This window comes from Perognathus longimembris, chromosome 22, assembly GCF_023159225.1.
Source record: "Perognathus longimembris pacificus isolate PPM17 chromosome 22, ASM2315922v1, whole genome shotgun sequence".
NCBI classification, from domain to species: domain Eukaryota; kingdom Metazoa; phylum Chordata; class Mammalia; order Rodentia; family Heteromyidae; genus Perognathus; species Perognathus longimembris.
This window is the reverse complement of record NC_063182.1, coordinates 12,241,524-12,254,278: the sequence shown is the minus strand read 5'-3', so window position 1 is coordinate 12,254,278 and position 12,755 is coordinate 12,241,524. Positions and strand designations below refer to the sequence as shown.

Sequence of the window (12,755 nt, the reverse complement as noted above, 5' to 3'; positions counted from 1 at the left end):
TGGGGAGGGAACTGGGAGAGAATGAGGGAAGGGATGACACTATTCAAGAAGAAATGTACTCAGTATATCTGGCTTATGCAACTATAACTCCTCTGTACATCACCTTTAAATAAAAGTAAAAAAAAAAAAAGTCAACAGCAGTAAGCTATCAGGAGAGCAAACTACCTGGCCAGCACTGGTGGTTCATTCCTGTAATCCCAGCTACTCAGGAAATTGAGATCTAAGAGCTCAGGGACAGTGCCAAGGCCCTGACTTTTCAAGCCTCAGAACTGGCAACAAAAAAAAAAAAAAAAAAAAGGAAAGAAAGCAAACAGTAGTCTATCACCTCAACTGATTTAGTCCTAACTAAACTTCCTGTCTTCGGAGAGTCTGTATAATCTACCCTCCATGCTTCTTTTCTTACATGCTTTTCATTCAAGTCTTTCTCTCCAGCCAGCCAACATTTTGTGAGTGCTTACTAAATGCCACAAAAAAATCTCTTCATAAGATTGGCTTAGAACTAGAGGCTTGACTCTAGTGGTAGCGAGAGCCCTGAATGAAAAAGCCAAGTAAGAGCAAGTTGCCCTGAGATGACCTGAGTTTAAGCCTTAGTACTGGCATCAAAACCAAAACCAAACAAACAAAAAACTGATTGGATAATAGATTCTCAGCGTTTGTCTTTTTGTTGGTTTTTGTATACTTTTGTATGATTTGTATAATTTAATACAATTTTGTAGAATTTCATATGTAATATATAGTATTTATACAGTTCAAGATATGTACTACATATAACCATTTGTACATGCTATATATTATAAACACAGCTGGGCTCAATGGTTTAAGCCTATAATCCTAGCTAGTTGGAAGGGGAAGAAGATTGGGGATGGAGGCTTGAGGCTAGCTTAGGGATAAAGAAGTTCACAAGATTCTATCTCAACTAAAGGCTGAGTGCCCTGGCATGTATCTTTTATCCTCAGTGACATGGGTAAGCACAAGAGGGAACATTGCAGCCTGGACTGGCCAGTGCATAAAGCAAGCCCCAACCTCAAAAACAAACAATGCAGGGCTTGGAATGTGCCTTAATGGTAAAGTGCTTGAAGCATGAATGAAATGCATGAAGCCCTGGATTTGATTCCTCAGTACCACATAAAAACAGAAAAAGCTGGAAGTGGTGCTGTGACTCAAGTGGTAGAGTGGCTAGTCTTGAGCAAAACAGCTCAGGGACAATCCCTAGGCCCTGAGCTCACACTATACTGACAAAAATGAAAATAAAAATAGAAAAATAACCAATGCAGAAACAGGCTAAAGTCATGGCGAAAGTTGTAAAGTACCTATCTAGTGAGAGGCCCAGAGTTCAATCCCCAGTATCACCAAAAAAAGTAAATAACAAAACATTGTTAGAGCTATATGTTTTACATGTATAATATTAATATATGAATATATAATATATATCCCATATAGTATATACATTTGTTTCTATACAGAGAGAGAGATAGAGTCAGTGTGTGTGTGTGGATGTGTGTGTGTGTGTGTGTGTGTGTGTGTAAATATGGTTTTACTATGTTGTCCATGCTAGCCTCAACCTCCTAGGCTCAAGCAATCCCATTGTCCCTAAGCCAAATCACTGGAAACTACAGGCCCAAACCTTTGTGCCTTGCTTTTACAATTCTTTTTAATATATAATAAAGACTATAGCTAAAGTATATCATATATTACACTGCCTTGAACACTTATATTAATATACCTTAGAACAAACAGTAGCTGAGTGTGTCACCACATGTTAGTGTCCACTTTAGTATTAATTATGGAAGTTCTCACAACTTAACATGAAGAACACCGCTCCTTTTCTCCAATCATCTGGGAGATCATCTCTGTTTGTAGTTATGCTTTGCCTTAAGACTCCTTAACCCTCTTGGTGGAATGCATGTGTACATGTAAGATTGAAATAGGGAGCCAAGTGAGAAAAAAGATGAACAAAAGCAAATAGTTTCTTTATAGACTCTCAAGAGAAGTTGTTAGTAAGGACTTTACTTACAGGCTGTGACTCATGCTTTTTCTTTTGCCAGTGCTGGGGCTTGAGCTCAGGGCCCGGGCACTGTCCCTGAGGCATTTTGTGCTCAAGGCTAACACTTGAGCCATTGAGCCACAGCACCTTTCTAGCTTCTTCTGAGAAGGTTATTGGAGATAAGAGTCTCACAGACTTTTCTGCCCTGGTTGGCTTTGAATTGTGATCCTCAGGTTTTGGCCTTCTGAGTAGCTAGACTACGGGTTTGAGTCACCTGTGCCCAGCTTGTGACTCATTCTTAATTTTTTTTTTTTTTTTTTTTTGGCCAGTCCTGGGCCTTGGACTCAGGGCCTGAGCACTGTCCCTGGCTTCTTCCCGCTCAAGGCTAGCACTCTGCCACTTGAGCCACAGCGCCGCTTCTGGCCGTTTTCTATATATGTGGTGCTGGGGAATCGAACCTAGGGCCTCGTGTATCCGAGGCAGGCACTCTTGCCACTAGGCTATATCCCCAGCCCCTCATTCTTAATATTTTAAAGTCTTTCCATTTCCTTACGAATAGGGTGATGTCACTCTTTCTGATAGAATTCCATTGTGTATATATACATTTTCTCATATTAAGTGAAGTAAGCCAGACCCAAAAACACACAGACTCCGTATTTTCCCTCATTTGTAATAATTAGTATATGTCTAGGATATTCCTAGAAGAGGATCAATATAGTTCAATAGCTATATGTACATATGGCCATATAAGATGATGCTAAGCAAAATGAACTCCAAGATATGGAAACAAGAGATTATTTATATTTCTGATTATAAGGAAACCTAGAACACTTTATTTTAAAGCCAAACTTCTCTAGGAAGTTATTACAGAGATACATGCTGATCAAATAATTTCTCAAGTCATTTTTAGGATAGATTCATAAAAATTGAGACATAAAGTTAGTTAAATTGACTTAAGATTTTATAGATGAGAATGGACTATCACACAGGTTTCCTGAACGCTGGTCCATTCCTTCATCACCACACAGATAGGGACAGACAGGGACCCAACAGACCTTGGGACACAAAATGTCTCTAGGACATTCTACCGATAGCCTATGAAAGAAAGGACCTCTAACTCAGAAGGGGAATTTGGTTAGGGCAAGTGGTTTAAGTATAGATATAGACAGGAACATTATTACAGTGGTGCAATGTTTTAAAATCCTGAGTGAAAATAATTTTCACCTAAAGTTCCCACTCTAGCTAAATTGTCAATCAAATATGCAAGTATATCAGAGACATTTTCATTCACACAAAGTTTCAACAATTACCGTATTCAGTTCACACTAGCAGTGGTTTATCTCAAATCTATTCCACCTCTAAAAAACCCATGATATAGTAAGGAATGAACTCCCTGCTTATTTAATTAAGGAGAGTGTCTCCTATTATCTGGCTCTAAAAGTAGACCTTGATTGAACGAGGTAAGCCATGGTTGATTGTAAAGACTGGCTTAAGAATAAGGATGAGATCCAATTTTTGAAAAGGAGACAGGACAATCATAATGTTAAATAGCATCTAAGAAAAATGTCCCCTGATTCTAAGAAAGTCAAAAGAGGTGATAAGATATAGCACTTACTTAAGATGAACCAAGACCTGGGTTCAATCCTTGCACAAAAATGAAAACTCAAACCCAAACCTAATAACATACAAAGAAGAAAAGGCCACCAGAAATGCTATGCCTTTTGTTCCTTTGGACACGGCTAATTTGGGGTGAGGCCTAAAAGATCTACAGCTATCTTGTCCTTAGCCTGATAATAGAGCCAGTCAGGGAGGAGAACAGAGCTTGGAGACCAGAAGAAGACTTGAGGCTTGCTCTTCCTTTGAGGTCCCTGTAATATCACATCATACACAGTCTAACCTTAATGCCTGGGTCGCTCTGAGTACAAGTGTTTTGTTACTGGCAATCAAATGCACAGAAAGGCTGGGAAGAGAACGTCGCAATAGGACAAGAATCATGCAGCAGGCCTAGACGGAAACCAGTTCATCTGAGCAGGACAAATGATTCCAGGAGGAAGAGTCAGTGGGAACAACAGGTTTCATTATGTGGGAAGATGTGTACAGAGGTATTTTACAAAGCTACTGGAGGGTAAGGGAACATGCATCTATAAAGTCAAAAATTAAAGGCAAAAATAACAAGACAATTCTTATCTGTATGAAAATGCAAACAGCTGTAAAACAAAAAAAGACTTTCCTCCATATTTGACTTATCAGTGGGCAATACTTTTATTGCACCAACAGTGAATATGACAAGCATGGATATATAATAAACACAAAGCAAGACAAAGGAATGAAGGCCCAAGTCCTAACTAACACAATGAGAAGTCCATCGATAATGTGTCAAAGATGATCAATCAAGAGGTAGGAAAACATGAATATTATGTAGAAGTTTGACAGAAATGGAGGAAAGAGTTTGAAAAAGTAGTTACCTACTTGGGCCTGGGATGGGGAAGAACATGGAATGAAGGAACAAAGGCAGCTTGTTAGCAGAGGCCTTTTAGCATCATTTCATTTTAAGAATCATGTGCGTGGATAGACTAAAATGCCAAAACACAAAAGGGGAAAGGATACCGCTTTGGGTTAGCAACCAGTTCATATCAAGTGCCTGTCAGCATTGCTTCTATCCCTTCTCATGAACTTTGCTTTGTTTGTCTGTGGTTTCAGCTTCTAAGTCTCCTTCTGTCACTTTGGATGTAGATTCGTCAAAGCCAAACTACTTCCATGAGAGAATTTATGATGTGTTTTTCCAAGGCTACATGGTGGTGAAAAGCAGGAATTGCTTAACATTAAGTTTATCTGAGGCCCAGCATTTTGTTTTATTTGGTCCACTTTCCTGATTGCTTTTTCAGGTCCATACTTACTACTTTTCCAAAATTAAATTTGGACTCTGGAGTGTATTAGATAATGGATTTTCCATTATAGCACACTAGCTGTGTGAAGTACCACAGGCTGGTAACTTAAAAAAATACTAGTAAACTGGGGGAAAAATATGCTAGAGCCTACTAGATGACTTATTATACTTGAACTTAAGATGTACTTATTGTACTTGAATTTATTTCTGCTGGCTAATGGTGTTCTTTTTCATAAAATGTCTCATTTCTGTAACAGTAGCAATAAATTGGAAGGCTAGAAAAAATACTGTTGATCTCCCATAGCAGATCTAGCAAAATGGAAGAAAAATATCTGGAAGCAGAAGGTATGCATGCTCAGTTTATCCCCTAAGTGGCTGAAATGTAATAAGATAAAACATATCTCTAATATAGTATGGGGCCCTAGTAAGTAATTAATGTCAACTAAAGGGGGAAAATACTAGACATTTTCAAAGATGACTAATACTCAGCAGATGACTATCAAAGTATCTTTCTTGGGGTGATAAGAGTTACACAGGAATGTAAGGAACTAAAAGGAACCAAAGTGCCTCCTCCACCTCCACCCACATCTTTTGGATTTAAAGGGTTTCCATTTAAAATGAGATGAAGACAATTCGAGAAGGATTGCAAATAAAAAAATGCACTTTTTACTTGACCTCCAGTTTAGAGCAAATGAATGTAGGTAAAAGTTATTCACAGCTGACATTCAGGTAAGCAATATATTTATGTTCCTATAAACTTTCAGCTATATGAAAGGCAATAACACTGGATTTGACCCTATTATAGAGATGGCTCATACCTGGATTCTGTTTACTTTCATCTTCGTTAACCAGGAACCCCATGTGGTAGTTCCCCACCTGTTGAGTATAACTTTTTTCTAGTTCACAGACTGGTGGATAATGGGTGACAAACAGGGTTAAGGATTTCACCTGAAACAAGAAGATATATAAGAAGCACTGTTTTATTTTTTCATTGTAAACTGTTAACTCTGTGGGGAAAATTTCATGGAAGTAAAGTATAATAAACATTATATACTCTTTATCTAGAGGACCAATTGTTAATATTTTACCATATTCCCTGCCTCTAAGTGCACACATGCAGCAATACACACACTCATATGCACACACACACACACACACACCCCACACAGCACACATACACACATGAATCATTTGAGATTGGTTGCAGACACTATCCCTATTTACTTAGGATTCTATTTTTTATACAACCTATGTATGATGATAGCATAGGGAAATCCATTAAAAGGTGTTGAAAACAGGGTGCGGAAAAAAGGTTAACAGGAGTTAATCTGCTTGAACGAGTTGTGTGGGTGTGGGTGTTTATAAAGCACATGGTGAAGATCCTTTTGTACAAATACCACATAATCCTAAAAAGAAGGGAATCCTGTTATATATATATATATATATTTTTTTTTTTAAATCAAACAGAAAAAAGCCAAAAAAAAACAAAACCCAGGAACACATAAGAACAAGTTACAGGTAAAGGCAGTGTAGTTTTATATTGTTTTGGAAAAAAATATGAGCAAGGGCTGGGGATATAGCCTAGTGGCAAGAGTGCCTGCCTCGGATACACGAGGCCCTAGGTTCGATTCCCCAGCACCACATATACAGAAAACGGCCAGAAGCGGCGCTGTGGCTCAAGAGGCAGAGTGCTAGCCTTGAGCGGGAAGAAGCCAGGGACAGTGCTCAGGCCCTGAGTCCAAGGCCCAGGACTGGCCAAAAAAAAAAAAAAATATGAGCAAGAAAATGTTTACAATATCTAAAGGAGAGAAAAAATGAAAATCAGGAGAAGGCACAGAGACAAAGAATTTTAAAAAGGAGAGGGGAAAGACAAAGAGGAGATGACTTGGGTCAGGTGCTATGCAGGACAGATAGAACTGCAGAGAGTGAAATAAATAAAGGCAAACAGTAAAGAAAAAGGGAGGGTATGATGGAGATGACAGGGATGGATAGCTTGACACAAACAGATATGTAAACAGGGATTCAGTGTACAGAATTGAAGGAGTCATGGTTATTGAAAGAGAGATTCAGAGAAGAGATCAAAGGTCTAACCTTGAGTTCTTTTAGGGTATCAGTGAAAAATGTATTTCAGAGTGATTTCTGACCTATCTTTATGTCTTTCCTTGAGTAACTGGGCTTAGATGGGGAGTCTCTATTCTTGATTTATCTTATAAGGAAAATACAGACGTTTCTTTGTGGAGATATTGCCAGGGGTCCCTTTTTCCTATGACCAGATTTATTTTGTTTTAGTGAAAGAAAGTAACATGCATCAAATAAGTACAAAAATTATTTAGGGCCAATACAGCTGAGTTCATTGTGAAGCAGTCTCATGACCAACTTCAGGGTTAGGTCTACTGTAACAAACAAAGTTAACTGAGCATTTGGAGACAAAGGTCTGGCAAATAATTTGTGTAGCGTGTAAAAATGGCATGCAAATATTGTATGTTGTTATTATGACTACAGAAATAGTAATGATGTATCATATGTTTCAAAATAACCAAGAAACTAAATTTCATCTACCTTACCACAAAAGTTAAGTAAGGTGATGAATATGTTAAAACAGCTTGATTTAATCATCCCACAATCTTACCAACACACATGATCTGACCACTAAAAACACCATTAGTTTAAAAATCAAGTCACTGTTTAAAGAAGCAGAGGATACTCACATCTCTAATGAAATACTCAAGTGTAGCGTAAGCAATGGCAATTCCATCATGAGTGCTTGTCCCTCTTCCTAGTTCATCTAAGATCACCAAGGACTGTGATGTTGCTTTTCTGATGATCTCGGCTGTGTCAGTCAGCTCTTCCATAAATGTACTCTGTCCTTTATATATGTTGTCTGCAGCACCCATCCTAGAAATAAGGTGAAAAACCCCTTGCTTTACACACACACACACACTCTCTCTCTCTCTCTCTCTCTCTCTCTCTCTCTCTCTCTCTCTCTCTCTCTCTCTCTCTCTCTCTCTCTCTTTAGGAATCAATATTACATACATACACATATGACAACAGTAGTTGAAGCTGCATTAAACAAGAAAAATATATATATATAGTAAATAGTACTCAGTATTAAATTTCAGCTTGAAGAAATGCTCTTGATAGAAGCTGAGGTAGGACAGCAGATCCTGAAAAGTAGATGAAGTTCTCACTTCGCATTTTTCTGACCAAACCAAAATCTTGGTATTCACAAGACAAAACAAGACCTTTCTACATTGCTCTACTTAAAATCTATGAGCCATAGAATTCTGTATAGAAAGAGGTTTTCAGTATTTTCCTGAGAAAATTTCATAGTTAATATAAATTGAAATACCTTTGTAAAGTAATTTGTTTACATGTGATAAAATTTTTTACCAGATTTAGACTCCAAGATGTTTAATGACTTTGGACAGTAGCAAATAGAGATTCCCAATGTAAACAGAGTTACTAGAAATAGGTCCAAAGATTTAAAGATTTCCTTCCAGGAAGACTTCTCAGAGCCTTTATTACTCAATTAAACATTGTACATTTCTCTGAGAAGTATTTAACACATAGTGTATGTTTTACTTATTTAACTATGGACCTGAAATTTCTTGTGAAGGTATCTATGGCAATATTTTTCTGTAGAACATATTCTGGGAAGCATCTACCCAGTGTAAATGGAATCTGAAAAGAAAAGAAACAATAATGGAGTGAACTTGTCCAAGGACATGCATGTAGTTCATTGCAGGACCTAAAATACAGGTTTTGGACTCCCTGGCTAAATTTGTGTGAATAATAGTAACTCTTTTCTCTGCAAAATCCCCTCATCAATGTAGTTTTCCAGCAATAGTTCACAAAGTAGAGCACATACTTCATGGCCTCTAGCACTATAATGTGCCTTTATTTCTCGAAAACTCCATATTCAAATTGAACAATAACCAGCAGTGTGGGTGGAATCTTATAAGGGCAAGGGCAATCAAGTGTGGTGTCTGCAGATGGGTAGAGCCTTAGAACTGTTCTAATAATAAGTGACATTTAGAAACTCAAAGGTTTTACTCAAAATGCTGTCAATTCTATCCACTTTAAAATCAATAAACACAAAACATAATTTCAAAACTGCTGCTCACCTACAACACTCAATGTTTTCAAAGTTCAAATGCTATGACCTATTTCAATTGTCAGTATTTACTGTTGTAGTTACAGGGATGGAGAACTTTTTATTTGCCAAGGGCCTTCTGGATATTTAAAACACCATTGATTGTATAGTATGGGCATTCTGTGGGAAGACAGCACTTCAACTCATCTTCAGCTGTCATTTAGGGTACAGATAATTGCCTCAGGTTAAGTAAGGAGCATTGAGGGTGACAGGGTACGAAGAGTTAAAACAGTCTCACAGGCCTGCTCAGACTGGTCAGCAGAGGTGTCATAGGCAATCTCTGACAGTTAGTTCCCTATCTCAGGATTGGTTAGGAAGAGCCAGGATTGGTTAGGAAGGTCCAGTCTCTGGCTTCCCAGATGGCTGCAAATTGACTGCAGGAGTGAATGTCTCAAGGCAAAGGACAGAGGTACAAAAACGGAGGAATTGAGATATCAAGTCTTTTCTTTATTAATTAAATTTTATTGACAAGGTGTTGTACAAAGGGGATACAGTTACATAATAAGGTAGTGAGTACATTTCTTGTGATATCTGTTACATCTTCATTTTTCTTTTCCTTCCCTAGTTCAGATAGGTATATATACAATATCCAGTGTACCAAAATCATATATAGCAACCATGTAGGGTACGGTACGCCAAAGGAAATTCACCTAGAACCTTAAGCTTAATGACAACAATAGAATCCTCCTGTGTCCTTCTCTTGGAGTTGTTTTTGCTTATCCTCGTCTTACATAATCATATGTACATAGCTGTTGAGCTATTGTGATCCACTGATAGGTCTATCCTAGACCTTTTTATGTTTGTTTAGTAGTTGTTTGGTTTTAGGTACATAATGTAAAGCCGCTGACCCAAACATGTGGAAATACCATTTGAAAAAAAGTTTATTTTGTAGACCTGGTCTCTACTATTCCCCCACCCCCACCCCCAGCAACAGTCATATATCAAGAAGACCATGTCCCTTTGTTCTCTGTGTTCTAGGCTTGTCTCGCTCAACATTATTTGTTCAAGCTCTGACCATTTCCCTGCGAATACAAATATTTTATCACTTCCAATTGCTATGTAGTATTCCAATGTGTACATGTACCACATTTTTTGTATCCTTTCATCTGTAGTGGGGCATCTGGGTTGTTTCCATATTTTGGCTATTGTGAATTGTGCAGCGATAAACATGGATGTGCAAGTGTCTTTATGGTATCTTGGGACCTGTTGTTCAGGATAGATGCCTAGGAGTGGTATGGCTGGGTCATGGGGTAGGTATATGCTGAGCTTTTTGAGGAACCTCCATACTGTTCTCCAAAATGGTTGTACTAGTCTGCACTCCCACCAACAATGGAGAAGGGTTCCTCTTTCCCCTCATCCCCTCCAGCATTTGTTGCTGCCTGAGTTCAGAGTATAGGCCATTCTAACTGGAGTGAGGTGGTATCTCAGGGTTGTTTTTATTTGCATTTCCTTTACTTCCAGGAATGCTGAACATTTCCTCATATGTTTCTTTGCCATTTATATTTCTTCTCCAGTAAATTCTCTTTTTAGCTCTTTTGCCCATTAAATAATTGGTTTCCTGGGTTTGGAGGGGGTTAGTTTCTTGAGTTCTCTGTAGATGACAGATATTAGGCCTTTGTCTGTTGCTGTGCTGGTGAAGATCCTTTCCCATATGGCTGGCTGTCTTTCTAGTTTAGTGGCTATGTTTTTAGCTGTGCAGAAACTTTTTATTTTGTAGTAGTCCCATTTGTCAAGTCTCTCCCCTATCTGTTGTGCCCCTGGGACTCTGTTCAGGAAGTTCCTACCTATGCCTATAAGTTCTAGTGTCTCTCCTACTCTGTCCTTCAGTAGTTTCAAGGTTTCAGGTCTGATGTTGAAGTCCTTAACTGGGGTGTCAAGTCTTTACTTCCAGTTCATTCCTGGACCTTACTTCCAGGAGTCAATGTTTCTCAGCAAAAAAGTAGCTATTAAGAACTTCTTACAGGGACTGGGGATATGGCCTAGTGGCAAGAGTGCTTGCCTTGTATACATGAGGCCCTGGGTTCAATTCCCCAGCACCACATATACAGAAAATGGCCAGAAGTGGTGTTGTGGCTCAAGTGGCAGAGTGCTAGCCTTGAGCGGGAAGAAGCCAGGGACAGTGCTCAGGCCCTGAATCCAAGCCCCAGGACTGGCCAAAAAAAAAAAAAAAAGAACGTCTTACAAGCCTTCTCACAGAAAGATAGGCAAAGGATATTGAGTCTATCTGCAAAACAGTCTAGTAGCAGAGTTTAAGTTTGCAGATACAAACAGGAATAAAGTGCTTGCTATAAGTATGTACATATCAGCAAAGATGACTGGATTGATCAGGAGTATAGGAGTAGAGTATTTTCATATAAGATTAACAGTTGTTATAATCTTCCAAAAGACAATTTAGCAATGCCTATTAGTACTTCTCATGATCCATAAATTTCACTTTAGGAATCAACATTATAAATGAGAAGTGAATGTACATCTTGCTCATTATGTTAGTTAATGAAAACTTTTAAAAATCAAATTCCTAAGAATAAAGGAGTAATACTCTGATTTTAAAAATACATAAGCAATAAAATATGTTTAAAAATTGAATAAAACATACAGTATGTAGAAAACACTATATCAGGGTCAAGACCTGATAGGGAAAGAGACATACCCAACTATGAGGAAGTGTATAGCCATGCCTGTAAGATGAAAGAATGTCCCAGACAGATGCATGAGCATCCTCCAGAACCAAAGGAAAAAAAAATATTAAGCTACTTCAGGGAAAGTGAGAGTGTAAAAGAAAGAATGAAAGGAAAGTATGGCAGGAAAGTCCATGAGACTCTTACCTCCAATTAACTACCAGAAAACTGGAAGTGGTGCTGTGGCTCAAGTGGTCAAGCGCTAGCCTTGAGCTGAAGAGCTCAGGGACAGCACCCAGGCCCAGAGTTCAAGCACCATGACCAAAAAAAAAAAAAAGAACAACTGGAGAACCAAGCATCTTGGAAATTAAAATAAGACCACTAAAAAAAAATTTTCTGTACATGGAAAATTAAATTATATAGATGCTATAATTATATAGATGCTATAGAAAACCAAGATTTTAAACTGGAAGATGAATTCAAAAAAATCTCTGAGAACAATGGAAAATACACATAAGCAATTTAAGATTTGGAAACCAAAACTTGAAGATTTAAAGTTCACCGAATATATAGTGTAGTAGAAACAATGAAAACATTATTAAATCGCATGTGTTTACAAAATGTGGAGTAAGAATAGGAAGAAAAGACTAAAATCTAAAGATTCTGGTGGAATACTATAATGACAAGATTTGTTAACATTTCAGAGAAAGAATCTATCCAAAAGACCACAAACATAATCACACTAAAGCCACCAGCACAACAATGTTCATCGCAGCACAATTTGTCATAGCTAGAATCTGGAACCAACCCAGATGCCCCTCAGTAGAAGAATGGATCAGGAAAATGCGGTGCATATACACTATGGAATTTTATGCCTCTATCAGAAAGAATGATATTGCCCCATTTGTAAGGAAATGGAAGGACTTGGAAAACGTTATACTAAGTGAAGTGAGCCAGACCCACAGAAACATGGACTCTATGGTCTCCATTATAGGGAATAATTAGCACAGGTTTAGGCAAGTCACAGCAGAGGATCACAGGAGCCCAACAGCTATACCCTTACGAACACATAAGATAATGCTAAGTGAAATGAACTCCATGTTATGGAAACGA

At 38.1% G+C, this 12,755-nt stretch overlaps 1 protein-coding gene across 2 annotated transcripts in view; it reads right to left on the bottom strand.

Moving 5' to 3' along the window:
* Msh3 (mutS homolog 3) overlaps positions 1–12,755 on the bottom strand; it is a 140,251-nt gene that overhangs the window by 6,665 nt on the left and 120,831 nt on the right. For both annotated transcript variants that reach the window (XM_048331084.1, XM_048331083.1), the window contains exons 21-22: positions 7,580–7,766; positions 5,690–5,819 (exon numbers count right to left, since the gene is read on the bottom strand). In XM_048331084.1, coding sequence (XP_048187041.1) covers positions 5,690–5,819; positions 7,580–7,766 — 317 coding nt within the window. The remainder of the gene's footprint in view (positions 1–5,689; positions 5,820–7,579; positions 7,767–12,755) is intronic.